Below are 25,929 nucleotides of genomic sequence, written 5' to 3' on the forward strand. Positions count from 1 at the left end.
TCCAACCCTACATAGCACATCCTCATGTCTCCATTTCCCTACACACTGCTGATCTATGATAACAAATTCACATCCATCCATGACTTATTACTCTCTAGTTCCCTCATCCTCCTTGCCATTTCTAAAATGTGTGTCTCTTGCTCTGACACTCGTTCCCCTGCAGCTCCTTCCTATAGGGAACCTCACCCACACTCTTCGACCTGGTGAGAGTGGTAGAGTAGGTTTCCGACTGCCCCCTGCACCCTTGGAGGGCCCAAAACCCTCCCTCTCCTTCTTTGAAATCCATACCATCCGCCTCTTTTTTGTGCTCCACCTCTGCACAACGGTCATTTAACATCCTCCTGGCCCAGGATCCCAATTCCTTGACAAATTTGCTGCCTGACTTTCTCCCTTCCTCTTCATTGACCTAAACACTGTCATTCTAGGAGATATCCATGTCCACATAGACAACCCTACTGGCATTGCCGCCTTTATACTACTCATGCTTCCTCCTCCTTTAGTCTCTCCCGGTGGATAAAACCCCCCGCCCATCATGAAGGACATTCCCTGTTCTCCCATCACAGCACCATGTCCAACTACTCCAGCTCGGACTTCCCACTCACTGACAACAATCCCCTTTCCTTCTACCTCATAGTAGTTAAAATCAATCAAAATTATTGCCACCACTAAGATTTAGCTCAAAAGCTGTCACTAGACAATTGGGTCAGAGCGTCTCAAAAACGGCAGATCTGATATGACACTATATGACAAATATGACACTAAATCATGAAGGAGCTGGGAGCAGCAGATGAAGGCTCAGAGGGCCGCATGTGGCCCTAGGACTCCTTGTCGTACATCACTGCCTCAAAATGCAGACATAACCTAGGTTTATCAGATAAATTATAAACCAAACAATCCCCTGTGTAAGTGTTGTGTTTTCTGGCTGTTATTTGAGTTCATTAAAAACACAAAGACATAATGTTATTAAATAGGATTTAAAGTGACAAAAAAGTCACATTGCTTGTTGTATAAAAAAAAGGGATAGCAAATTGACATACAAAATGTAAATGCAAAACATTTTTAAATAAAACAAAAATAAAACACAGAAACAGAAGAACTACAGTCACATACTCTCACCTAATCTATCAAATGTGTGAAGGCTAAAAAGTTTACTAAGAGTTCTATTATTGGGTCTCCAAAATTATATAAAATATCTCCCTTCTGGAGCATAGCAGAGATATGGCATTAATTTCACTAAGAATAGTATAATTTTCTGCACATATACATATGAAATATGATTACATTTTATGGATTCCTAGGAGAGTTATATCACCAAAGGTTCCTTAATTCCAAACATGTGTAGAACCACCTGACCCACTTTCTCAGTCCTGTGCAATTGGACTCCTGCTCCTACATTCCACTAGAAGTGGCCAATGATCTACTATCGACTAATTAAAAGGTTCACGTCTCCCTACTCATCCTCCTTGACGTCTCTGCCACTTTCAATACAGTCGATTGCCCTCTTCTCCTCGACATACTTCACGACATTGTTTTCTCCTGGTTCACTTCCTAGTTCTCTAATTAGTGTCTCTAATCACTTTATCATTTGGTATCCCTCTAGGCCCAGAACAGAGCTTGTCATCTTTCCTCCTCCCAATGTCACTACTATATATATATATTTCTTATATATAAAAATCATTTATCCAGTCGTACCTCCCATTGGCGTGCAGAACTTTGACCTAAAGATCTTGTAGTGATCCTTCCACTGGATGGAATTGGACAAAAACTTCATAGATGGGTAACATTGGATCCCAGAAGACATATTAGGGAGTTGCGGTCTTGTTCGGACCTCCCATTGGTGGGCAGATCTTTGACCGGGCAGCCTGTTCTGGCCCTTGCACTGGATGGATTTTGATGACATCTTAGCTGCTAATTATTTTTAAAATGTTGACAGTTAAATCCAACTCATTGATAACTTAATAACTTGAAGATGTAAACCCAGGCAATGCCAGGTACTTCAACTAGCATATATATATATTGTACACAAGACCAAATAAGTGACTCCTTACTCCAGTCTTCTTAAGCAGTTGCTGTTTTATTCCAACATAAAAAAGCATAACACAAACGTTATATGTTTCAAGTCTTCCTTACACTAACTGCACCCACCAGCCCTAGTTATTGTCTGGCTGCTTGTCAGTGTCGGAAGCCCCACCCACCAGATCCCACAATCCTTTAATTCACAACACACGCACACACCACAGCAATCACACGTATGTCGTGTATCTGTGAATAAACTCCTTCCACAAGGTAGCAGCAGGATCCTTAACACTGCCCGTACCTTTCCCTTGCTGGACAGGTCCTATTCTGGTTATCTTTTCCACTTTATAGAGGGTCAGGATGGGTTGGGAGGCATCTCCCCCCCAAAGCCGGTCCCATAATAGGCCACCTGCATTTTTTTTCCTTTAAAATGTTCCTAATAGACTGTTGAGTCGAGTCTTGCTACCGTCTGCACTGAAGACAAAATACAAACAATCACTGGGATTCAGCAGTAGAGACCATTCTCAGGATAACAGGTGCTCCTTACTAACCCTGCGAGGAAAAGAGTGAGGTGCCACGGAGGCATCCACTGCGGAATAGGCGGGACCAAGCAGGGCGCGTGTCGCGGAGCGTTTCACCATTGTGTACAACCACCACTGTACCAAAGCAGTGTATTATTTTATTTTTTTTAAAGTTTTATTTTTGAGAAGGTCAATAATGAGCATCAGTCCAAGACAAAATCTGTTACAATCAGGTTATGCATGTTCAGGGACTAATACAATCATTGTATATCATAATAAAAAGAGTCTTGATATTGACCAAGTTTTAACTATAAGAATAGAAGAAAGAAGAGACAGAAAAGAGAGGCTAGTCAGAGAAAAGTGGGCAATATAGATTAGGGGGCGGTGTGGCAGGCCACCAAAAGAAGAAAAGAAAAGGAAAGCAAAGCAAGAGATAGAAGAGAAGTGTGGGGGGGGGGAGGCAGGGGGAGCGGGGGATGGTAGCGGGTTGAGGGGGGATATCAAGTGGAATGTTTTAGAGGAGTCATAGGACAAAAGGAATTTGGATTTGAAAAAATGACATCCACGGCTCCCAAACTTTATTGAATGATTTAGAGGTATTGTGCAGTATGCATGTCATAAACTCCATTTTGTATGAGTGCCAAACTCTATTAATAATTGTCTGCATAGTAGGCGCGGTGGGTTATTTCCAATTAGTGGCAATTTGACACAGTGCTGCAGAAACTATGTGGCGGAACACTTTTGTTTGATGTTTAGTTGCGGATGGAATACCAAGTGGGAGAAGGAAAAACCTGGGAAAAATTGGGATGTCAATCTGTAGAATCTGAAACGCAAAGTTCCGTAGTTCCAACCAGAATGGGGCAAGCTTGGGGCATTGCCACCAAATATGGAGGAAGGACCCTTCCGACGAACATCCTCTCCAACATGAGCTGGATGAGTCCGGAAAGATTTTTTGTAATCTGCTCGGGACCAAGTACCATCGATAAAGAAGCTTATAGGCATTTTCTTCTAGCTTCACACAGATTGAACTAGAGGCCGTGTTGGCTTTTATTTCATCCCCATCCAAAGCACCTCCCAGATCCTCCTCCCAGGCTCGCTCATGGGAATCTTGGGTGTCTGAGTCAGGGACTCTCAGCTCTCCATATAGCCGAGATATAGGGCCATTGGTAGAAGATCGCCGGAGGAAAAGTGACTCGAATGAGGTCAACGGCCTGATTCTTAAAGATAATTTAGTGGTGGAATGAAAATTTCTTAGTTGCAGGTATTGAAAAAAAAAAGTGTTGGGAATATTGAATTTGGTTTTTTTGAATGAGGGAAAAGAAGCGTCTGTAGTGATATTATTAAGATAGTAAACATCGTTCCTTTTCCAAAATTCAAAGGACGAAACTATACGACCCGGTGGAAAATCTGGGTTATCAAAAAGAGGAACAATTGGACTAGGAGCCGGGGCGAGATTAAACTTTGAGTTTGCTCGTTCCCAGAGAGAGAGCGAATGCGATACAATTGGGTGATAAAGAGCGGACCGAGGACGTTTAGTGCGAGGGAGCCACAGGAGAGAGGAAGCGGAGGAAATACCAAAGCTTTCGGTTTCGATCGAGACCCAAACTCTGGAGGAGCCTGGGGAGTTCCATAAAATACATTGGGCAAGTTGCGCTGTCAAGAAATAGTTTTTAAAATTGGGGACCCCCAAACCACCCTCCCGTGTCGACCTTTGTAGGACAAGGAGCTGGACTCTTGGACGTTTTCTACCCCATATGAATTGTGAAGTATAATGTTACAAAAATTTGAATACATAAGGGGGAATCGTATGGAAAGGGCTTGAAAAAGATATAATAACCTGGGCAAAATGTTCATTTTGACTGAATTGATTCGCCCTATCCAAGATATGAGGTTTTTACTCCAGGTTTCTAAATCCAATTTAATTTGGGATAGTAGTTTAGGATAGTTAGCTTGGAAAAGCTGACTATATTGTTTAGTTATGTAGACGCCTAAATATTTTATCTTTTTTTGGTGCCATTTGAAGGGGAATTGTTGAGTGAGAGAAGATTTCATACTATCTGTGAGATAGAAATCAATAGTTTCTGTTTTTTGAGGATTGATTTTGTATCCAGAGATGTAACTGTAGGTTTTGATGTCTGTGAGAAGGGGGGGGGAGAGAAACAGCGGGATCCGAGAGAGTCAAAAGAACATCGTCAGCATATAAAGATATTTTATGTTCGGATTTCCCTGTTTTAACTCCGTGTATCGCCCCGTTGGATCGGATTTTTGCCGCTAATGGTTCAATTAACAGAGCAAAGATTAAAGGGGAAAGTGGGCATCCCTGCCGCGTCCCATTAGAAATTGAAAATGGGGAAGAGGCGACTCCGTTGGCCACTACCGCTGCTCTGGGAGACCGATATAAAGCCAACAGGCCGTCTAAAACTTACCAGAGAAACCCATTGACCCCAAAACCCTAGACATAAAGGTCCAAGAGATGCGATCAAACGCTTTTTCGGCATCAAGTGCCATGATTAGTGATGGTGATTTACCAGAATGATTAGAATGTATGAGGTCAATAGCCCGTCTGGTGTTGTCTATAGCTTGGCGGCCTGGTATAAATCCGACCTGATCTGGGTGGATCAGGGAGGGTAGAAGGGTATTTAAGTGGTTAGCTAAAATTTTGGCATAGATCTTGAGGTCCACGTTTAATAAGGATATAGGCCTATAACTGGGACAGGAGGTAGGATCTTTATCTGGTTTTGGTATAACAATGATAGTGGCCAAGGTCGTCGCCTCATTAAAAGGTGAACCCATTAAGATGTTGTTAAAGAAATCTGTCATATGTGGGGCAAGGTCTATGGCAAATTTCTTATAATATTGTGCCGTGAATCCATCGGGGCCTGGGGCCGATGATGATTTCATCATTTTTATCGCTGAAATTGTTTCTATCTGGGTGATATCCGCGTTCAAAAAAGGGATATCAGTGTCTGAGAGATGCGGCAGTGAGAGAGATGACAGAAAAGATGTAATTTCTGTATCAAGAGATTCGACAGAGGATGAGGTCTCGGGGAGATTGTATAATGTTTTGTAATAATCGTGGAATTCTTGGGCGATTTGCACCGGGTCATATATAGGTTGCGAGTTAGGAGATTTTTTGAGTTTTGTAATCTGTCCTCGAGATTTTTTCTGTCGCAGTTGGTTAGCGAGCATTGAGTCAGCTTTGTCAGCCTTTTCGTAATATTGCTGATTTAATTTTTTGAGGGTATTCGCTGCTCTACGAGAAAGAATTGCATTTAGCTGGCCTCTTACTGCAGAAATTTGTGTGAGTAATGTCGTGGATGGGTGAAGTTTATGTTAATCAAGAAGGGAGGTTAGTTTGGTCTCAAGGGAGAGAATTTCTTGAGATGCTAATTTTCTAGCTGCCGAAGTTTTACTTATCAATCTACCTCGAATGGTAGCCTTATGGGCTTCCCGTATAATGCCTGGGGCTATTTCCTCTGAAGTATTTAATTCAAAATATTCTTTGATTGCGTCCTTAATTTCTTGATGAGTCGATTGGGCCAACAGGATGGAGTCGTCAAGACGCCAACGACGAGAACGTGGAGCTAATTTTATTAAATCAAGAGTGATATGTACTCCGGCGTGGTCTGTCCAGGTAAGCGGGGAGATTCCTGCCTCTAATATTGTTTGGGTGAGGGGATGAGAGACAAATATCATGTCTATGCGGGAGTAACTACCGTGTGGGGCAGAGTAATGTGTAAAGTCTTTTGCATCAGCGTTTTTCAGGCGCCAGGTGTCATGTAGCGCTAAATTGCGTATACATGTTAATAAGGACTGGGAGTCTTTTGAGGGAGTGGGAGGAGATTTTTGGCTGGAAGCAATAATATTATTTTATGATCCCTTTCAAGTACATGACACAGGGTGCTGGACGATACATAAGCCTACGTAAGGAAACACCCACTAATGGATCAGCGTATAGTACAGCTGGCTGACAGCTGAATGATATGTCTCACATTCTACACAGGTCCATTTAGTGTCGTAACAAAAAAACACACACATTCTTAGTATTGTTTGCAGCTGAAATTAAGCTGAAGAACCCGCTAGCTGGGCTCACCTCCCCCACTGTCCTGGAGCTGGGTCAAAAGGCCTGAGAGTGGCACAGCAGCAGGGTCTGACTATGGGTTCAGGACACCCCAAGACAATACTCTCGTAGCGCCCCCTTGGCTTCCATGTCAAACTACTACGCGTTAAGCAAACGTCAAGTTGTGGGATATCTCATATTTGCTATAACTCCTGTCATTGCAGGACACATGCTTTATAAACTACATATCTTGTAGTGCTGTTACACTCATCATAATCTGACCATCTGCTGAGTGTAGAAACTTTATGCGGTGGCTAAGTGATCAGCACTTCTGCCTTACAGCACTGGGGTCATGAGTTCAATTCCCGACCATGGCCTTATCTGTGAGGAGTTTGTATGTTCTCCCCATGTTTGTGTGAGATTCCTCCGGGTGCTCCGGTTTCCTCCCACACGCCGAAAACATACTGGTAGGTTAATTGGCTGCTAACAAATTGACCCTAGTGTGTGTGTGTGTGTGGGAATTTAGACTGTAAGCTGCAATGGGGCAGGGACTGATGTGAGTGAGTTCTGTGTACAGCTGCTGCGGAATTAGTGGTGCTATATAAATAAATGGTGATGATGATAATTATATCATTAGTGATAGACAGAGCCCTAACTAGAATGTGTGGGTAAGGGTGCACATAGCTTGATTAGGGTTCTGGGGGGCCCGGGGCACCCTAAGACAGGGGGAGCCTTATTATGTAATATGGCTATAATTTTAGACAAATTAAACAGGCAATACTGTGTGCACTACTGTTAGGTGCACACAGCTCTGCCATCACAAGCAATACAGTGTGAAGCGGGACATACCTCCCAACTGTCCTTGTAGTCGGACCACATCCTGACAAAGCCAGACAGTTACCCAAATTCAGGACAGTTCCACCAGATTCCGGACAGTTGGCAGACTGTCCTGCTCTCTCCTACATGTTCTTGTCACTTTCACCACCTGTGGCTCCTGGTTTCTTTAGATCAGTTGCTGCTTGTCTGGATCCTGGAATGTTGGGAACCCTATTTGGAAAAAGACAGGTACATAAAATTTAGGAATCCCCAAACAACAGCCCAGGATTAAATCAATAGCACCCCCTTTAATAAATAGGCCTCCTTTCCTGCAACCAGCCGACAATATTAAATTCAATTAAATTAATAGTATTTACATTTAGTAATAGAACTATTTTCTCCAACCAACCCCAACATTAAATTAATAGTGTATACATGTAATAAATAAACTCATTTCGCACTCCACCAAACAGCCAGGCAATAAATTAATAGCATTTACATATAATAAATAAACCCATTTCTGAAAACAATTGCAGACATTAAATCATTTATTTTCACATTTAATAATGTGAAACTCAGTCCCACATTAAATACCCCACCGTCACCCCACAATTAAATTATTAGCACCCACCTTTAAATAATTAGCCTAACACCCAAACTCCACCATTAATTTAATATCCCACCTCCAGTGCCGCAACAAAATATTCAGTGCCCTGGGCAAGACAGAGCACTGGCGCCCCCCTTCCCACACATGCTAGCGCAAACGCACTGCCAGAGTGGGACATTCCTATCTGATGCTGCTGCCAATGTCTTAAACGCAGTTTCTGCTTGCCCGCATCCTGGAATGTTGGGTTCCTTGTTTGGAAAAGAGATAGTTACTATGCATCTCCTGGAAAGTCGAGCATTCACTAAACACTACGCCCCCCAACCAGTGCGACATTAAATCATTAGCTTTTTTTTGTTCAATAAACAGGCCTTCTTGTATCCAATCAGCCCCAGAATTTAATTAATAGCATTCACAATTAATGAATATTGCTTATTTTCCCCCAATATAGTGCCAACATTAAATTAAATAGCACCTGCATTTAATAATTATGTCTCTTTCCGCCTAATCAGACCTACAAAAGTGTTTACCTTTAATAAAACTGTAAAGAACAGATAAAAGTTTAAAAAAAAAAAAAGCGTGGGGTCCCCCTGCTATTTATGCTTAACCCTAGTGCTGCCTGACTAGTGCTGGTCTCGTGAAAATCGGGGAAAAATTTTGCGTGGGGTTCCCCCGATTTTCACTTTACCAACACTAGGCAAACCAGCCAGGGTTGGCGGCACTATAGCACAGAGCCGTAACTTAGAATTCTAGTGCCCTGGGCGAGAAAGACAAATTCCGCCCCCCTAGCTCTCAATTTGAACCAAATTAACCTAAAATATTGCTAAATTGCGCCCCCCTTCATCGCACAGCCCTAGTTACGGCCCTGCTATAGCAGGGGGACGCGTGGCAGGGGTCCCCCTGCCATAATGACTAACCAACCCTAGACTGTTCAGCGCTGGGCTGGATTCCCTAGGGAGTGGGGACCGCTGAAAAACGAGCGCCTACTACCCCTGGGCTGTGGGTAGTAGGGTAATACGACGGCAAAGTAGTAAAAAAAAAAACTGACACCAATTTTGTTTGTGGAACTACAAGTCCCAGCCAGCCAGGTTGCCAAAAACAGTGTGGCCATGCTGGTGCTTGTATAACTACAAGCACCAGCATACCCACGGCAGCCAGGGCATGTTGGCACTTGGAGAATCCAATGTCAGTTATTATTTGTAAATCCATCTTGCCGGCTTGCCCCAGTCCCAGCCATTGATACCTCCATAAGGGAATCTTTGCCAACAGGAACTCTTCGCCCAGAGGGGTATTTACTGTATTACAGCTTACGCAAGTAGCGTAGCGCATGCGCAATGCGCTACGTTAATTGCGTAAGCGCTAGATACAGTATTATGTGATTTCCCCACTAGCGTGGGAAAATACCATAATACATTAGTTAGCTCTTACGCAAACAGCGTAAGAGCATTGCGAAACGGACCTCCTACTAGGTAGGAGGTGTTTGCGGCGGATCCTGTTTTTTTTTTTTTTTTTTTATCTTCAAGCAACACTAAAGAGTCAGGATGTACAAATATGGGCTCCTTCTGGGAGAAGAGTTCCTGTTGGCAAAGATTCCCTTATGGAGGTACAAATGGCTGGGACTGGGGCAAGCCGGCAAGATGGATTTACAAATAATAACTGACATTGGATCAAAAAAGAAGGCATCATTGGTAAGTATTTGGGTTTTATTATTTTTAATAAATACTTGTGGTTTAAAAGAGGGTGGTTAGTGTCTTTATTGTGGGTTTTATTATTTTTAATAAATGTATGTGGTTTATAAGAGGGTGTTGTGGCTTTGTAAACTTTTTTCTTTGTGGAACTACAGGGGCCAGCAAGCCAGGGATGTCAGGGCATGTTGGCACTTGTGGTTCTCCAAGTGCCAACATGCCCTGGCTGCCGTGGGTATGCTGGTGCTTGTAGTTATACAAGCACCAGCATGGCCACACTGTTTTTGGCAACCTGGCTGGCTGGGACTTGTAGTTCCACAAACAAAATTGGTGTCAGTTTTTTTTGTTTACTACTTTACCGCCGTATTACCCTACTACCCACAGCCCAGGGGTAGTAGGAAGAGCCCTAGTGCTATCAGCACTGGGCTGGTTCTTTCTAGGGGGGGGGCCCGCTCGTTTTTTTTTCAGCGGACCCCACTCCCTAGGGAATCCAGCCCAGCGCTGAACAGTCTAGGGTTGGTTAGTCATTATAGCAGGGGGACCCCTGCCGCGCTTCTCCCTGCTATAGTGCCGCCAACCCTGGCTGGTTTGCCTAGTGCTGGTAAAGTGAAAATCGGGGGAACCCCACGCAAAATTTTTCCCCGATTTTCACGAGACCAGCACGAGTCAGGCAGCACTAGGGTTAAGCATAAATAGCAGGGGGACCCCACGCTTTTTTTTTTTTTTTTTTTAACTTTTATCTGTTCTTTACAGTTTTAACACTGCCAGGGCAGTGTAACAGTGATGTGTTTGTACAACACGCTGCTATCAAGCAGCGTGTTGTATCTGTCGTGTTTTGAAGCAAACTCTCATGAGTTTGCTAACTCGCAGCTTCATACATTTGAGAGCTGTATAGCTGCAGTGGCAAACAGTGGTGAGTTTGATCTCTGGCGATTTTGCAAGTAGCGCTTTTGACAGAAGCAGAACTCTGGCGATTTTGCATGAAATCTCAGCTTCATACATCGGCGAGTTTCAACTCTCCTGAGAAAATCGCTGGAGTTGCAAACTCGCAGCTTGATACATTTACCCTCAGATCTTCACTTATCTTATGCCTGGGAGGCAGCGCAGCTCCTCTTCATACTCTCATCAGCACGGCAGCTACGGAAACCTACAAGGCTCAAAAACAAACAACCCCAAAAGCATCATCACATGTATAGTGCCTACAAATCACTTAAACCCTGGATCCTGTACTTCCTCCTGGATACTGACAATTGGGGGTAGCAAATATGAGCCATACAGATCCTGGTCTGGGGGGGCCCTGAGAAAGTTGGACCCAGGGCACATGCCCCCAGTGCCTCCTCAACCTTTTAATCTGGCTCTGGGAGTGCCTAGCCTTTTACATGTACTAGACAGTTATCCAACCCTGTACAACTCTCTCCTACCTGGTATTGTATTTTGATACCTGTCGCTTATGCTGGTATCTTAAGCTCACTTGCTGCTTGGCTGGATCCTGTTGGGCCCCTGTTTGGAAAAAGATAGTTATTATTCACCACAAGGAAAGCAAAGCAACTAGTCAACACTCTAGGCCTCCCTCCACTAAACAGCCCTGGCATTACATCAAAGTACCATGTTTAAAAATCAGGTCTCCTTCCTAGTATTAAATTAATACTAGTCACGTTTAAAAAATAGACATATTTCCCTCCTACCAGCCCCGACATTAAATTAATAGCATTCACTTTTCACAGTCAGGCCTTCTTCTACACCATCTCGGTACTATATTGAATTAAAAACAACCAAACTCCCCAGTGTTAAATTAATAGCCACCACCACAATTATCCCTCAAGTTAAGCAATAGCCCCTATCGATAAATGAATAGCCCCACCAATAAATTAACAGGCATTATTCCCATTAAATTAATAGCCCCACCAATAAATTAATAGCCATTATCCCTATTAAATTAATAGCCACACCAATAAATGAATTGCCCCTACTCCTGATAATTTAATAGACCATACCTCCACCACTATTAAATTAATAGCCCCACTGATTAACAGTCCATACCTCCATTAAATAACAGAAGAGGAGGGGGCAGAGACTCACAGATTGAGGAGGAGACAGAAGGGAGGGTGTCGAAGTCGTGTAATTGGATGAACGAAAGTATATTGGTTTAATATTGTTTTGCCGTGCGATTGCGATCCGTACGCCACGTAACACGTTTCGTGATGCGATCGCACGGTAAAATACGCACGCACACACTCGCATTACAACATTTAGTTATTTATATAATTCATATTCATATTGGTTTCGTCACACTGTAATTTATGAGCAGATAATATTTGGTTTATTAGTAGTATATATATAAATATATATATATAATGATTATACGTACACTTCAGTGATATATGTAGTTCAGGTTGTGGGAAAGGTGGCATGTCTGGTATCATACTGAAACCCTATTCATCAGCAGCTGTCCGGTGCAGTCGGCGAAGAGATCGCACATTGCATACTTTAGTTATTGATATTAGGGAATAAACCTTTTGTATGATGCTGGCTATGAAAGGAGCAGACCCTCTGGAGAGACGACCCCCACCTTTGGATTCCTTAGATTGAATCAGCCTATGACCTGTTTACCCTGGACCCACCCAACGTCTGGACCTATAGAAACAATCTATGTCATCTCTATTGTTCACTGTGTATCACTGTACTGTATATAATCATAGCTGCATTCCCCTGGCCCTCAGTCAACTCTGACACAGTATTCTATGCAGATATACTGTCCATCGGGTCCCGCGGTTTGCGCAGCGAGCGCATGCGATAGCAGTGGTATGTATGTATCTTTTGGTATTGGCTGTACTGTACTGTATCATAATATAATAATGTATTGAATTGTTAACTGTTTAAATCTGCTAAAATAAATCACTTTGTGCTTTGGAAACACATACAATTGATTGGGCAATGCTTATTTGAAAACGATAGAATTACTTTAATAGAGGGAGAGGAGACAGAAGGGGGGGAGAGGAGACAGGGATTCACAGGTTGAGGAGACAGAAGGGAGGGAGGGAGTACAGGCAGAAACTGGTGGATTGTCCATGGGTCGGAACGCTCTCTGCTGAGCACTCATCTTAATCATGCAGCAATTTGCTGGGCTGGACTAGCTGGTGGGATTTGCACCTTTTCCAGATTGTTGAACAGGACTATACTGGAGAACGGGCCGACCGGCCTCAGGGGGGAGCGTATTGTGCTGTACTGCACACAAGCTCCTTAGTCCATTTTCCTTATATGATGGCAACATTAATAGCGGGCGGAGCATCTCTGTAGCATGAGGCCCCCCCCGCCTCTCATACCGCCATCTGCTGGTTCTGCAGCAGCCCCATGTATACCTGGGGCTGGGCACCCAGACACATGCATTGAATCTCTCTATCAGGGAGGATGGTGTAAAGACAGAAAAGACAAAAAAAAATCAAAGTAAGTGCCACCCCCAATGGCTGCCGCATTACCCTTGATGTGTATGGAAGTAAAGGGTTAATGCAATCTACACTTAGTTTAGCAGTCACTGTCCAGGACACTATTAAGCATATTTTGGACAATCTATACGAACTTAAAGAGCACGTAAAGCCAATATCTTACATAAATATATATCAAAGGCTGTATATTACTAAATGGAATAATATACCTGAAATAATTGTACTACTTATAGTTAACTAAATATCTAATCTATGCTCTCTTTCACTCTTCTGCAGCCGGTTACCAGATTAGGAGGGAAGAGCTTTTTTTTAACAGAGCAGACACAGAGTGACTGACGTTTTAGCAGACTGGTTTAGCAGAAATACACAACGAGGGGCCCAGTCACAGTAGCTCAGATTAATGAGTACTCATCTGTTTGGCATCCTGGTAGAACATCGATCTAAAGATGTGGGAGGAGCTTCAGTTGAAAGGGGGAAGTCTTTTTAACAGAGCTGCAGTGGAATATCAGACTAACACTAAACACTATACTTCACTTTACAAATCAACTTGATGTATTCCTTAAATTGCTTTGGTTTTACATTAATGTGCCCATATGGTCCACCCAATGCACATCAAAGTGCCTGTCTACTATTTGGTCTTTGCAGAAGCATCTGCAAACAAAAAGTGGTCCCAGTTCTGTGCAGAGGTGGAAAAGCTGAAGAGCTGTACTGTGCAAAATCGTAAATATTACATCAGAATCCAAGATCCTAGCATTGAAGAACGAGTCCTTATTAATTACATAAAAGTTTTCTGATTTCTCATAAGCTGCTGCTCAGTTTTGACTTAAATTAATTACGGGAGTGAAGGGACCGAGTTTTAATGTCACGAATAAGGAAACCTATGCAGGTTTTTTTTATTTACAATATGCAGCATTCTTTTACTCTAATTTCATTACAAGAGATTAGACAGGTTTTGTCTGGAACTTCAGGTTCACTGATTGATACATGATGTAGGAATCAAGTATCAGGTGTGGATAACCTGTTAGACTTGTGATTAAGACTATACTAATCAGTAGCTCAAATGATTACTACATGAGATGTTAGGCCACGCCTGGCCAACCTGTAGCTTTCCAGGTGTTGTGAAACTTCAATTCCAGGCATACCCTGCCAGCTATCACCTGGCTATCTGCTGGCAAATATTCTGGAGCTTTAAGTTTCACAACACCTGGAGAACTACAGGCTTGTTGTTGGTGCTAAAATATACACAATTTTAGTGTAGTTGGGCTGATTACCCACTAGGAAAATGCCAGTGACACTACAAGTCATGTGCAATCTTTGACAAGTGGTAGTAATTAGCCCCTGCGCTTGTAAGGAGGGAGGAGAAAGAAACAGGTCAATGCAAAAAATAGAGCAGGCAGCATCCATAAACACTGCCGTCACTCTAAATGGCAAATGAATATTGGGTCATCGGAGCCAATAGGTTCCATTCATATACACGCTTCTATTCTTTTACAGGTGTTCCAAAACACTAATAAAACTATTATTTTTGAAGTTATCAGGTAAAGGGTCTTACACAGTTGCAGTATTCACATTTCTAAATGATTTCTGGGATTAGATCATATCATTTTAGATCTTTTGTGAAAAAAAAGTAGTGACCTAATTGACTATGCGAACAGAAGGTGTGAATGGATTCAGGGTTGAGGGGTGTGTTCTAGCACAGCTTAAAAAAAACCTGTCTAAATAACACTACCCAGCATTTTTGTGCTACATGCATTTTTTCCACTGCATGCATCAAGATGTGTAGCAAAAAACCTATTTTTAAAAATGATTATTGCAGTACCGTGTTAGCCAGAAAAATCTATGTGATGCTAAATACTTTTGTGTCAAGAAAGACAAAAGTATTGGTTAGCCCAGTGGATTACAAACTTTTTCAGTTCAAAGCAACCTTAGGGTCTCCTAAATTTTTTCAAGACACCCCTAAGCCAAAATAATGACCAAGTACTTCCCCACCTTGCTTACCACTGGCCCTGGCCAAGGCACCCGAGGGAGCCCCGGCGCACAGTTTGAGAACCACTGGGTTAGCCAATAAAGGTATCACTCCTACATTAGTATTTAACATCACATAGATTTCACTGCATGCAAAAGTAATTGGATTTGCAACCCTTGCATCACCACAGTATTTGTCCAGGTGCAAATTTGTGCCTAACTCTGAATGAGGCCCACAGTAAATAAAAATCATTACGTGTGGACACCTTTGATGGGTAGCTTCGTACACACTCCATTTGTATGTAATATTATGTTACACATGTGCAAGATTCTTATTGTATTACCCTTGGATAACTGATAGGGGGATATCCCTTGCTTATACCAGAGCTCTGTACTGGATGGACACTATCAATCTAATACATTCCACCAGTGAGAGTGAACAATTCAATCAACCTGACACATGAAGTCACCTGATAGAGATGCCAGTGACCAGTACAGGTCCCAGCAGCCCTGGATGCCAGGGCTTGTTGGCACTTGTAGTTATATAAGCTTCAGCATGCCCTGGTATCTATAGGTATGCTGACACTTGTAGTTCTACAATCACCAGCCTACTAACTTTCCATAATACCTATATAAAAGTGTCTTTGGTGTAAAACTGTTGTTTATTTTTGCACCATATTTACTGACTGTTCTATCATTCTCATCAACATTTATTTATATAGCACCAACATATACTGTAGCGCTTTACAATTGGGTTAGTTTTTCTTCCCTTATCCACCTTGTAAAATAAGAGTTGCAATTCTGACATTGTAAGATTGCAAAAACAACGGCAGAGTTTACACTGCATCCAATGGTCACAGCAGTAAGAAGCTGCTTCACCTCCATGAGGCGATTTGTAACATATTTGCTGTTTATTTACAACTTGTTACATTCTGTTAATCTATCTCACTTTAAGACACTATTAAACGAGCACTTACTGATGGGCCATTATATGCACACAACTACTTTTATAAACATGCTTTATGACGTCAACATAACATGTAAAGATAGGGAACTATGTATATATCTTAGGTAGCACTGTGTGAACATTAGTACAACACTGTTTATTAGGAAGCCGTGTGACAATGTAATCAGTGCTGTACTGGGCAGGCTGTTCTGTGTTGCCGGAAGACACATGTGGGGCAGAGCAGATAAACCAGGCGCCAAGGTGCGCGCCCACCACACTGACACAGAGCGGCCCCAGCACACAGGAGGAGGAGGAGGCCGCGATTCCCAGCATGCCCCGGGCCCACGCATGCGCAGAGCCCCAGCCAGCTCAGGAAGAGGAAAATAGGAAAACAGCAGTGAGAAAAATAAAAAAAAAGAGGAGAGAAGTAGGAGGGGGCGGAGAGTCCTCGTTATCAGCCGTAGCCAGGCCGGGCCCTCCTCCCGGTGACCGGTACCCACTGCCCTGCATAGGCCCGGTGCCGGACTGCTTCTGTCATAAGGGTCCCCCCCCAGTTCTTTCCCTCCATGGTGGCGCCGAGCACCGAGGGAGGAACAGCTGTACCGCGGCCATGAACAGCGGACTGACCCCGAACTCCTCCGCGGTGGTAGCGGCGGCGTCCCCGCTGGGTCCCGTGGGGCTGCCCGGGGTGAAGCTCAAGTTCTGCCGCTACTACGCCAAGGATAAGACGTGTTTCTACGGAGACGAGTGCCAGTTCCTGCACGAAGACCCGCTGGGCATGCACGGCAATAGTCTGTCGGGGTACCCGCAGGCACCCATCACCCCCGGGGGCAAGAAGGTGGATCTGGGGGGGCTGGATGGTCAGCGCCTGACCAGTAAGTATCAGCAGCCACTGAGGAGGCCTGGGCTGGGGGGTCACTGGCTGGGTTACGTAACCACTGATGTCTACAGCTTGCCATGTATTGTACATCTACATAAATACATAATATCCCAGTGTTCCAGCTGCTGAAGAACTACAAGTCCCAGGATAACACGTCAGGGCATGCAGGGACTTGTGGTTCCCCCACAGATGGAGTCACAGGTTGTTACACCTCTCCTGACACTGATGTGTGAGCCTGCACCTGACCCTGCTCTAGTCACTGTCAGATCTCCTATATACAAACAACAAGTTTAGGGGAAGTGGAAAATGGGAGTGTCTTCTGAGAGCTGTTGTTCCTATGTATCTAAAGGGGACTTTAGATTGGTGTCTTTTGTTTGGTTTTAGCAACATTAAAATAAGATACAGTTTGCATCAGCAACACTATATTAAGAGGTCGTCTTAAATCGAAAATACTGTTCATATGTTCACAGTTGGGGATATTGTGGTGTAGTGTGATGCTACTGCTATAGAGATCTATAGCTGGCAGTGGGGTATATAGTCACCTATGTATTTATGTATGTGACCATATCTGAGTTGAGGTGGAAGGTTGACAGATATTTCTATGTCTGTAGATGGTATGTTTCATTTAAAATAATGGTGAGCATCTTGCAAGCTATGTAGAATACTTTCCCTCCAGAATATCAAGTAACTTTTTTGAAACATTTGTTTATAAAGACTACATAAATGGCTTAAATTATCAATATAGGTGTGTATGTGTATTTCTATTTCTATATATCTCCCCATCTCCTTGTATCCTGCCAGGAGTGAAGATATAGATATAGATATATATAATCATTCTATCCACTGCTTCTACCTCTGATTTAGAGGACTGAAGTCTGCAGGAAAGGCACTGTTATGCATGGAAGTACTTGCTCAAATGGCTATAGAGCTGTAAATGGGGAAAGTTACTGTGGGAAATAGTTTTCCACAGCCACTGGTATAAGCATTTCTGCACAGGGGGTTTGAATAAAAATAATTAAATTGTCCCTGTTGTCTAGATTCAGAGGAGGCATCTATTTTGTAGGCTGAACTAATATTCTTGGAAATGCAGCTTATCAATACAGTAGGAACCAGTAGCTTATGAATATTAGGTAGTGCCTCAGTGATGTCATTAGATTCTGTAACTTATTTATTTGTATAGTGCTGGCAAATTCCATAGTGTTTACTATTGGGAAGAAACGCCGTAATAAAACAATACTGACTAATACAGACAGAGGTAAGAAGGCCCTGCTTACAAGCAATGGGATAATGGGTGTTTGATATGAGTTTAAGTGCTACATATTGAATATTGGTCTATCCAGATTGCAAAGGGTTGGTGTGTTCAATGGTATAAAGGGTGGTAATTAGGTACCCTAGGGAGGTTAAGAGGGTTGCTGAGGAATTTGATAAAATTATCTGAAGAGGTGGGATTTCAGATAACACTTGTGGGTTTGAATGCTAGAGGAAAGTCTTAATGTGTGAGGGAGGGATTTCTACAGTGTGTGCATGCTGAAAAAGTCCTGTAACCGGGAATGGGAGCAGGTATTGAGTATATATATCATCAGCTATTTATATAGCGCCACTAATTCCGCAGCGCTGTACCAAAAACTCGCTCACATCAATCATCCTAGTAATGTGTACTGGATCACTCCCAAAAATGGTGCCACTACTAGATCTAGATGTAGGTGACTGATCTACTTTAATATTTTTGTGGTTCTTTAACACTTTCAGGAAGCAACCAAAATTCTGGTCCATTCACTTATCATTTCTCGTCTCTATTATTGCGCCCTCCTTCCTACTGGCCTTCCTGTTTCTCACCCTATCAGTTTCAGAATTCAGTTCAAGCAACTTGCCCTCAATTGCAAAGTCTTTACCAACACTTCTCCTCCTTTCATCTCTGACCTTGTCTCGAGGTACATACCTAGCGGGTCACTCCGCTGTGCTTCGACATCCGTCATAACTTACCTCTCATTGCTACCTCCTATGCTCGCCTCCCAAGATTTTTGTCGTCCTGCCTCATTCTTTGGATCTCCCTACCCCATCTCACTCGACTCTCCCAAACTTCAGTCCTTCAAGCTCTCAAAACTGAACTATTGAAGATCACCCATCCTACCACCTCCTATCCATAATCTCTTCTTCCCTGTCTGTCATCTCCAAAATCTCCCAGTTGGTCCTACCGCCTCTCACCACCCTTCCCTCTTGAGTGTTAGCTCTGCAGTGCAGGGTTATCTCTACCTATTGTCTCAAGTTGGTCTACTGTCGGACTCCCTTGTACGTCCAGTCACATCTTTTGCTGCACTCTGTGGGAGTCTCCATAGCATTACTCACTCATCTGTGCTACTAATGTGTGTTACTTGTTTCTGTATCCAACGCTATGGAATCGGTGGTGCCATATAAATAAATAATAATGAATGACACTACTGAATGGTGATGCACTTTGCTTGATGGTAAAATATAGTCCACTTATTTTTAAGTGGTACACCAAATTGACTTCTTCTGGGCAATACGCACAGACTCCTTATTTTTCTGCTTATTTGCTTCCATCTTGAATGTCAGGTGACACATTGCTTGTTCTAATATGGCAATGAAAATCCACATACTCCAAAGAATCAATGTGTCTGGTAGTCACTTTTTCATGAGCAGTGGTAGATTACTTACTTGGTTTTACTTTAAAATAGCACATGAACATTAGCGTCTCCAATATATTATTTGATTTCTTAACCTGCTATAGTTAATATTTCTGGAAGAAAATACAGCATTAAACAATGAATGTTTTTGCTCTGTTTCAATGCTATTTAGCATTCATAACTGCTACAAGGCCAACTGAGTGTTTAGTGTACATCAATGTACTGCAGTGTACCATGATATGCGTTACTTGGAAAGCTACGTAAAATAAACTCTCCACTACCGAGTTGTCTGCTTTAAAACTGATTCTTCCCAGCACAACTGTCTCGGGTGCTTTCCTTGGCTGAACAGACCTGCCTGGGGGGTCCGGGTCTTCCTCCACCAATTGTCAGTGGAGGAATAAAATAAACCTGTGAGTGTCTTGTATAGAATCTCATATAATGCATGGATTAACTTTCGCATATAGTTGGAAGCCTAGAATCAGTTTAGATTAGAATTTTCCTTGCATTTGATTGATTGCAAGCGGAACACTGAATCTAGCTGGAAGCTTGTAAAATGTTATAACCTTCTGACTATTCTCACAATGCAGATTGGATACCAGGTCATTTACAGCCTATCATTTACAAATATTCTTCTGTGTACTCATATCTGACTAATAGAAAATGGTTAACCATTCGAAGCTCAGCTTGAGGTTATGGGGCATCTGAATACAAATCCAAAAACATTCTAGTAGGTTAATTGGCTGCTATAAAATTGACCCTAGTCTCTCTCCGTCTGTCGGTGTGTGCATGTTAGGGAATTTAGACTGTAAACTCTATTGGGGCAGGGACTGATGCGAGTGTGTTTTTTGTACAGCGCTGCTGAATTAATGGCGCTATATAAATGGTGATGAATAGTAGCAAGCAGAGGTGGGTTCCTACCTGTAGATTATAAACATGGGTTAATAGAAATAGTAGATATGATTTTATAGTAATTAATACTGTTGCAGATAAAATGAAAAGTATAAGCATCAAAACAAAATATCTCCTCTAGTAATATTAGGCCCTCTCATAGGAATGAGATGTGTTTGGTGCAGAATTAAAAGTTGTAAAGAAATGGACTCGCAGGTCTTCAGTCAAGTGAGTTGTAACTCACAAGTTTCCAGCTGTGTGTGCCAGCCACAGTTGAGCAAAATTTTCAGCTGTTCCTTGAAATATTCACCTTTTATATTGCAGTTGGCCTTAATTGTTCCCAGTTCTGCACCAGCCACATGAAATAGCACAATGAATTCAGTGTCTACTTCCAAGCTTCATTCCTATGGGTAATGGCTAGAATCTGATTGGCTTCTATAGGTAACGGCTCCAATCTTTCAAACCCGCAGCTTGATAAATTTACACCCTTGTCTATAAATTCTGTGTAATGCAGATTTTGATATAGTGTAAAACTGTTTCACAGAATAGAAAAGTAAAACTCAAAGGTCGTATTTCCAGAACTTCACACATCTGCAAAACTGTTGTATAACTCTTCAAGTGATATTTGCTCATCTCTAGTGCCAACATATCAGGCAGCTAGTGTCCACCATCAGGGGAGAATAATCTATACTTTATGTGGTTTATCATCTTGTATATAGTTTATTTTATAGCTCATGACTAAATGTATAATGTAACGGCTTTATAATCTTTAAATTATAATAAGGCCCATGCTTGTCCTTTTTCCAGAGACTTAAATGTACAATACTGGGCACAACAGTGCTGTACTTATCAATGTGTAATTTGTGAGAAATCTGATAAGACTACAGCTGGGATTTCTTGTTTTTATTTAATTCAGAACCTGTATCACTAATATATAGGGAAATTTAATGTGCTCCCCCTCCCCAACTATCTTACTTGAACAAGTTACCAGAAGTGGGAAGTTCTTCCATCATGGGTAAGCTGGTATGAGGATAGCAGAGATCTTCATGTTTGTGATGATCAGACAAAACAACATAGATGCTGAAACTGATCTGACTTCAAAGTGTTGAACATTTGTTTGATTGGAATTTAGTAAAACCCACATGTGCTTCATGCTGCAAAAGACTACTGAAGAAACAGCTGGGTAATGATACACGATTTTCGTTTGCATTGGTATTGGGCATCATACTTGTTTGGACCATTTACCTAATATTACCACTTGTGTACGTAGTAGTTGTCTTTCAAATCGTAGAGCTGCTAAATGTATGGTTTATCCTGACCACTCTGGAGGACTGTTAGAATGGGACTGCATCATCTTCAGGGAGAACAACCTATCTGCACATGTATCAGTCTCTATAATGGACTAGCAGTAAAGGCTAAGTCCACTTTATAGATGTTTCTCCATTTAGTGAGTTATGATTGACACAATACGTTATGTTCTACTGCAAAGAGAATGTCATTTCGGAGGTAAAAGCCATTTTTACAAACTGAAAGGCTTGTACTCTGGGGGGCTTCCTTCTACGTCACAGTTCCCCTGCCAAGAACTAGGATCATCCAGTTGGTAAATGCATGTAACACATGGAAATATGTCATGCTTTCTCCCTGGTTGTGGCCTCAATGTGGAACTTGATTCTTTTAAGCTCATACAGATTGCATACGGTACTTGTTTAAACAACCTTTATCTCAGAAATGATGCTCTGTGTACTCTAAAATCCTTCTCTTCCTCCTCCCTCTCTACCTTTACATGACAAACTGAGAGCTGTGGCCCTCTCTCCCTCTCTGTACCTGACAGCCATATGTTGTAAGCTCCAGAGAGATTTTGAAAAGGAGATGATTTGTAGAAAGACTACAAAAAAAATTACTTTGAGATGCTTGCTTACAAGGCACTTGCTATTTAAAGGAACGAAAACCATTCAAGTGGAATTGTTGCTTTAAGTGAATGCATTATAATTTCTTGATAAGTTGCCTTAAATAAAACATGCAGCAGTATTTCTTTTGATTAGTTCTTATCAGTAATGTGCATATGCTTCCCTTAGTTTTAACATTTACTTTAACATTAATTTCCTTTTACTATGTAAAGCGCATATACTTATGTTTCTGAGTGTTATACTAATAATTCTTACCTATTGTACCATCCATTATGTAATTTCAGTTCAGCTTTCTAGAGGACCTCTCCATAAGGGCACTGTTGCACTTCCTGTGCTCAGAGAAACCTTTTAACACCTTTCTGCTATTAATGTGTTTTGTTTTTTTTTTTCTTCTTTTCTTTCATGTGTTTGGGTTACTGGCAAGGCAGTTTATTTACTCAGCCTAAAAATGACTTTTTGTTTTAAGTTAATATATAAATGAAAAGATACTAAATATTTTTAAAATCAAAACGTTTCATAAAACATTAATACAATTGTGCCCTGTCATGACATGCAATGCCTTTCCAATTACAGTCCCAGGGTATTCAGTAAAGGTGAAGGGAGAACAAGTGCTAATATCTTGATAAAAGTTTGATACAACCCTGATATCGAACACCTGTCCATGTGGAACAAGCCAGGAACTTGAATAAATCAAACCTTTTATTTTTAAAGGTGTAGCGTCTGATTTTGGCAGTGGGCCGTCATCTAGCAGTCGGTTGGACATCTGAATGATGTTGGGAAATGTGTTTCTGAGCCATGTATTTGAGGATATTGATAAAGATGAACTCTTCTGAGTAACTTGGTGGACATGATCGTAATTTATGAAATCTAGCTCCGATATCTTCCTGGGATAACTTTTGTCTTACATTTTCTTGTATAAACGTATAATTTTTTTTACCTTGTTTGGGACCTCCTAATACAGTAAACCGTTTTTGAGTCTACTACTAAGCTTGCAAAGCAGTGTTGAGTTTTCAAACCCTAGGTTTTCCCTTATTAATTTCAGGGTTGTGTGTCTTCTAAACTACTTTCGTTTTGGAGCAGATGTTACATCAGAAAGCCATGACAAACACAATTTGCACTTAGATGATGCTAATTATATGGAGGGCATATTCATAGGCTTTAGTGCACCTGGCTGTCTCCTTTATTTATGAATAAGAGCATTGTGTATTTTGGTATCACAAGATTACCTGTAAAAATAATAGTTTATTTGTGAAAAACGTAACTATTACCAGCATCCATATGAACACACAATGTGAGGGCTGCTTGGGGTGTAGGTATCCCGACTCTACCTGAACCCAAGCTCTCTAATCCTGTTGTTCCCTAGTACTTCAAATGATTACAATCAGCTAGTGATCTCAAATTAGCGAATTCTGTTAGGATGTATGTAAATGATCTTTGTCTTGGTTGCAAACCATTATCTATAATTTATCCAATACAAATTCATTTTCAAACCAACACCACACAAAGTACAGGTTCATTAAATTAATAAGTCTTTTTTTCCCCAATATTATAAATTATATAAAATTGCATGATATAATTAGAGTATACTGTCTCTGGATCTCCGCTTCACAGAATAAGCTAAGAGTCATATTTATATGCAATGTGCTCAAAACATAATACGCAATAAAGCCAAACATACAAAATTGATGAATGAGGTACATGCATGAGACGAAGGGTAGAGATAGACCCATCCTGAGAGCTTGGTCTAGAGGGAGAGATCAATACTCAGACAATAAGCTAGTTGGCCAAGAGTGGGCATGTTACTGGAGCTGCTAGTACATGCAGAGGGAGTAGTATCTGGTGGTGGTAGGATAGTCCAGGTGATATCAGTGAAGCATTTAGACATGTATGATAGGAGCGATAGATTTGTGTGTCATCCGCATAGAGGGCTGAAGGAATATATAAGTTCTCTGAGAGAGGAGTTGTAAAGAGAGAAGCAGGTGGCAAAGAACAGAGCATTGAGGAAGTGGAGCGTATGTGTTCATAGTAGACACTGAAGGAGCATACAGTGTGTCTAATAACTACGAATAACATTATTATTTTGCATTGTGCTAATCATTATTGGTTTCAAGGGACATTGTTTGAAAAGCTTCACAAAGATTTACCTTGGGCCATCTTGTATAGCGCATCTATAGGAAACATCAGGCAATGTTTAGTTTATATTGCCAACATCTCTATTATGTTCAGTATTTAACATAGGAATGCTTGTGCTGCATAATTTAGTTTAGAATAAGTGGGGGCCCTGTAGCTAGGTTTCCTAATTGGCCCAGAGTACAATGGGCCCATACTGGCAGTTATATGGCTCATTGTGAATAAAACAAGAATACTTGTGCTTTGGTCATAGCCTAGTTTGGGTAAATAAAGGCGATCCCTGTACTGGTGGTCATGATACCTTGTCAAGCGGCTGCTGTTCTTTTTCAGGGGCTTTTATTTTCACCTCTGTGGAGAAGGCAACATGCAGCTCCATTCGTATTAATACATACAAAGGCAAAAGAATAAAGTTCTGGCCACAAAGTAACCTGCCAATGAAGATTCCTAATAATGACCTCTAGATAATAAACATTACTTAATCTGACCATGTATGGGACACGCTCCTGTACTAGGAACAACTAAGCATTGAAGACTTTTGGGTTGTAATGCCTTTGAAGCAAACCTACGTATCCTCTAGAAATATTGTCTAGTCCTAAGAGTTTTCCCAAATTTGCTATATATTGGGTTAATATTTTCTAAAATGTGTTCATTAGTTTGCCAGAAAAAGTGTTTAATCCATTACCAATTAATTTTGCATTTAAAGGGGTTCAAAATAAATGCCTAGCAGACTGGTAACACCGTTTTTTTATAGGCTGCGTCTCGTTGTTGATCTTCTTGATGTATTATGTAGGGCAGTGATGGACAACCTGATACACTTCAGGGGTCGCACGTGTCCCTTAAACCTTCAATAGGGCTACACATTACCCCATATCTCCTTTATACGTTCGTACAATAAATTTAATCAAAACACTCTATAATAACATCAGCAGGTATTTTATACAAGTCTTACACGTTCTTACAAATCTCAGGAAGGAGCTGGTGCCCCAGTTGAAGGCTCGGACGGCCGCATGTGGCCCGTCCCTGATGTAACCTTGCTCAAGTCAATGACATCCCAAAATCAAAGCAAAAAGTGGTCAAGTTTTCTAATAGTATGTGACAGACCCTAAATTTTAAGTTGTATTTATCCCATTTAGTTGGGACATGTTTAATGAATAGTGGACGTCCCCTTCAAGTTTTTTGGTTTTGTTTTTTCCTCTCCCCCCTCTTCAGTTCCTGGAATAGATGGAGGCGCTTTACCAGATACCAGTCTGACCGATTCTTACTTCAGCACCAGCTTTATTGGAATGAATGGATTTGGAAGCCCTGCAGAAGCAAACTACCCACGGATGCAGGTAAACTGCTATAGTGTCCTATTGGGAGCTTCATGTGTTATATTGTTTTTGAAGATTGTTCTTTTAACCTGGACATCATTGATGATTATAGT

The 25,929-nt window shown here is 41.7% G+C and overlaps 2 protein-coding genes across 2 annotated transcripts in view; one reads left to right on the top strand and one right to left on the bottom strand.

The window, feature by feature from the left end:
- Positions 1-25,929, bottom strand: part of SLC46A3 (solute carrier family 46 member 3) — a 511,104-nt gene that overhangs the window by 55,252 nt on the left and 429,923 nt on the right. The gene's annotated exons all lie outside the window — the stretch shown is intronic.
- PAN3 (poly(A) specific ribonuclease subunit PAN3) overlaps positions 16,383-25,929 on the top strand; it is a 45,830-nt gene continuing 36,283 nt past the window's right edge. The window contains exons 1-2 of the mRNA XM_075198942.1: positions 16,383-16,931; positions 25,716-25,837. Of these exons, the coding sequence (XP_075055043.1) occupies positions 16,388-16,931; positions 25,716-25,837 (666 nt within the window). The 5' untranslated portion in view covers positions 16,383-16,387. The remainder of the gene's footprint in view (positions 16,932-25,715; positions 25,838-25,929) is intronic.

This window comes from Mixophyes fleayi, chromosome 2 (genome assembly GCF_038048845.1).
Source record: "Mixophyes fleayi isolate aMixFle1 chromosome 2, aMixFle1.hap1, whole genome shotgun sequence".
NCBI classification, from domain to species: domain Eukaryota; kingdom Metazoa; phylum Chordata; class Amphibia; order Anura; family Limnodynastidae; genus Mixophyes; species Mixophyes fleayi.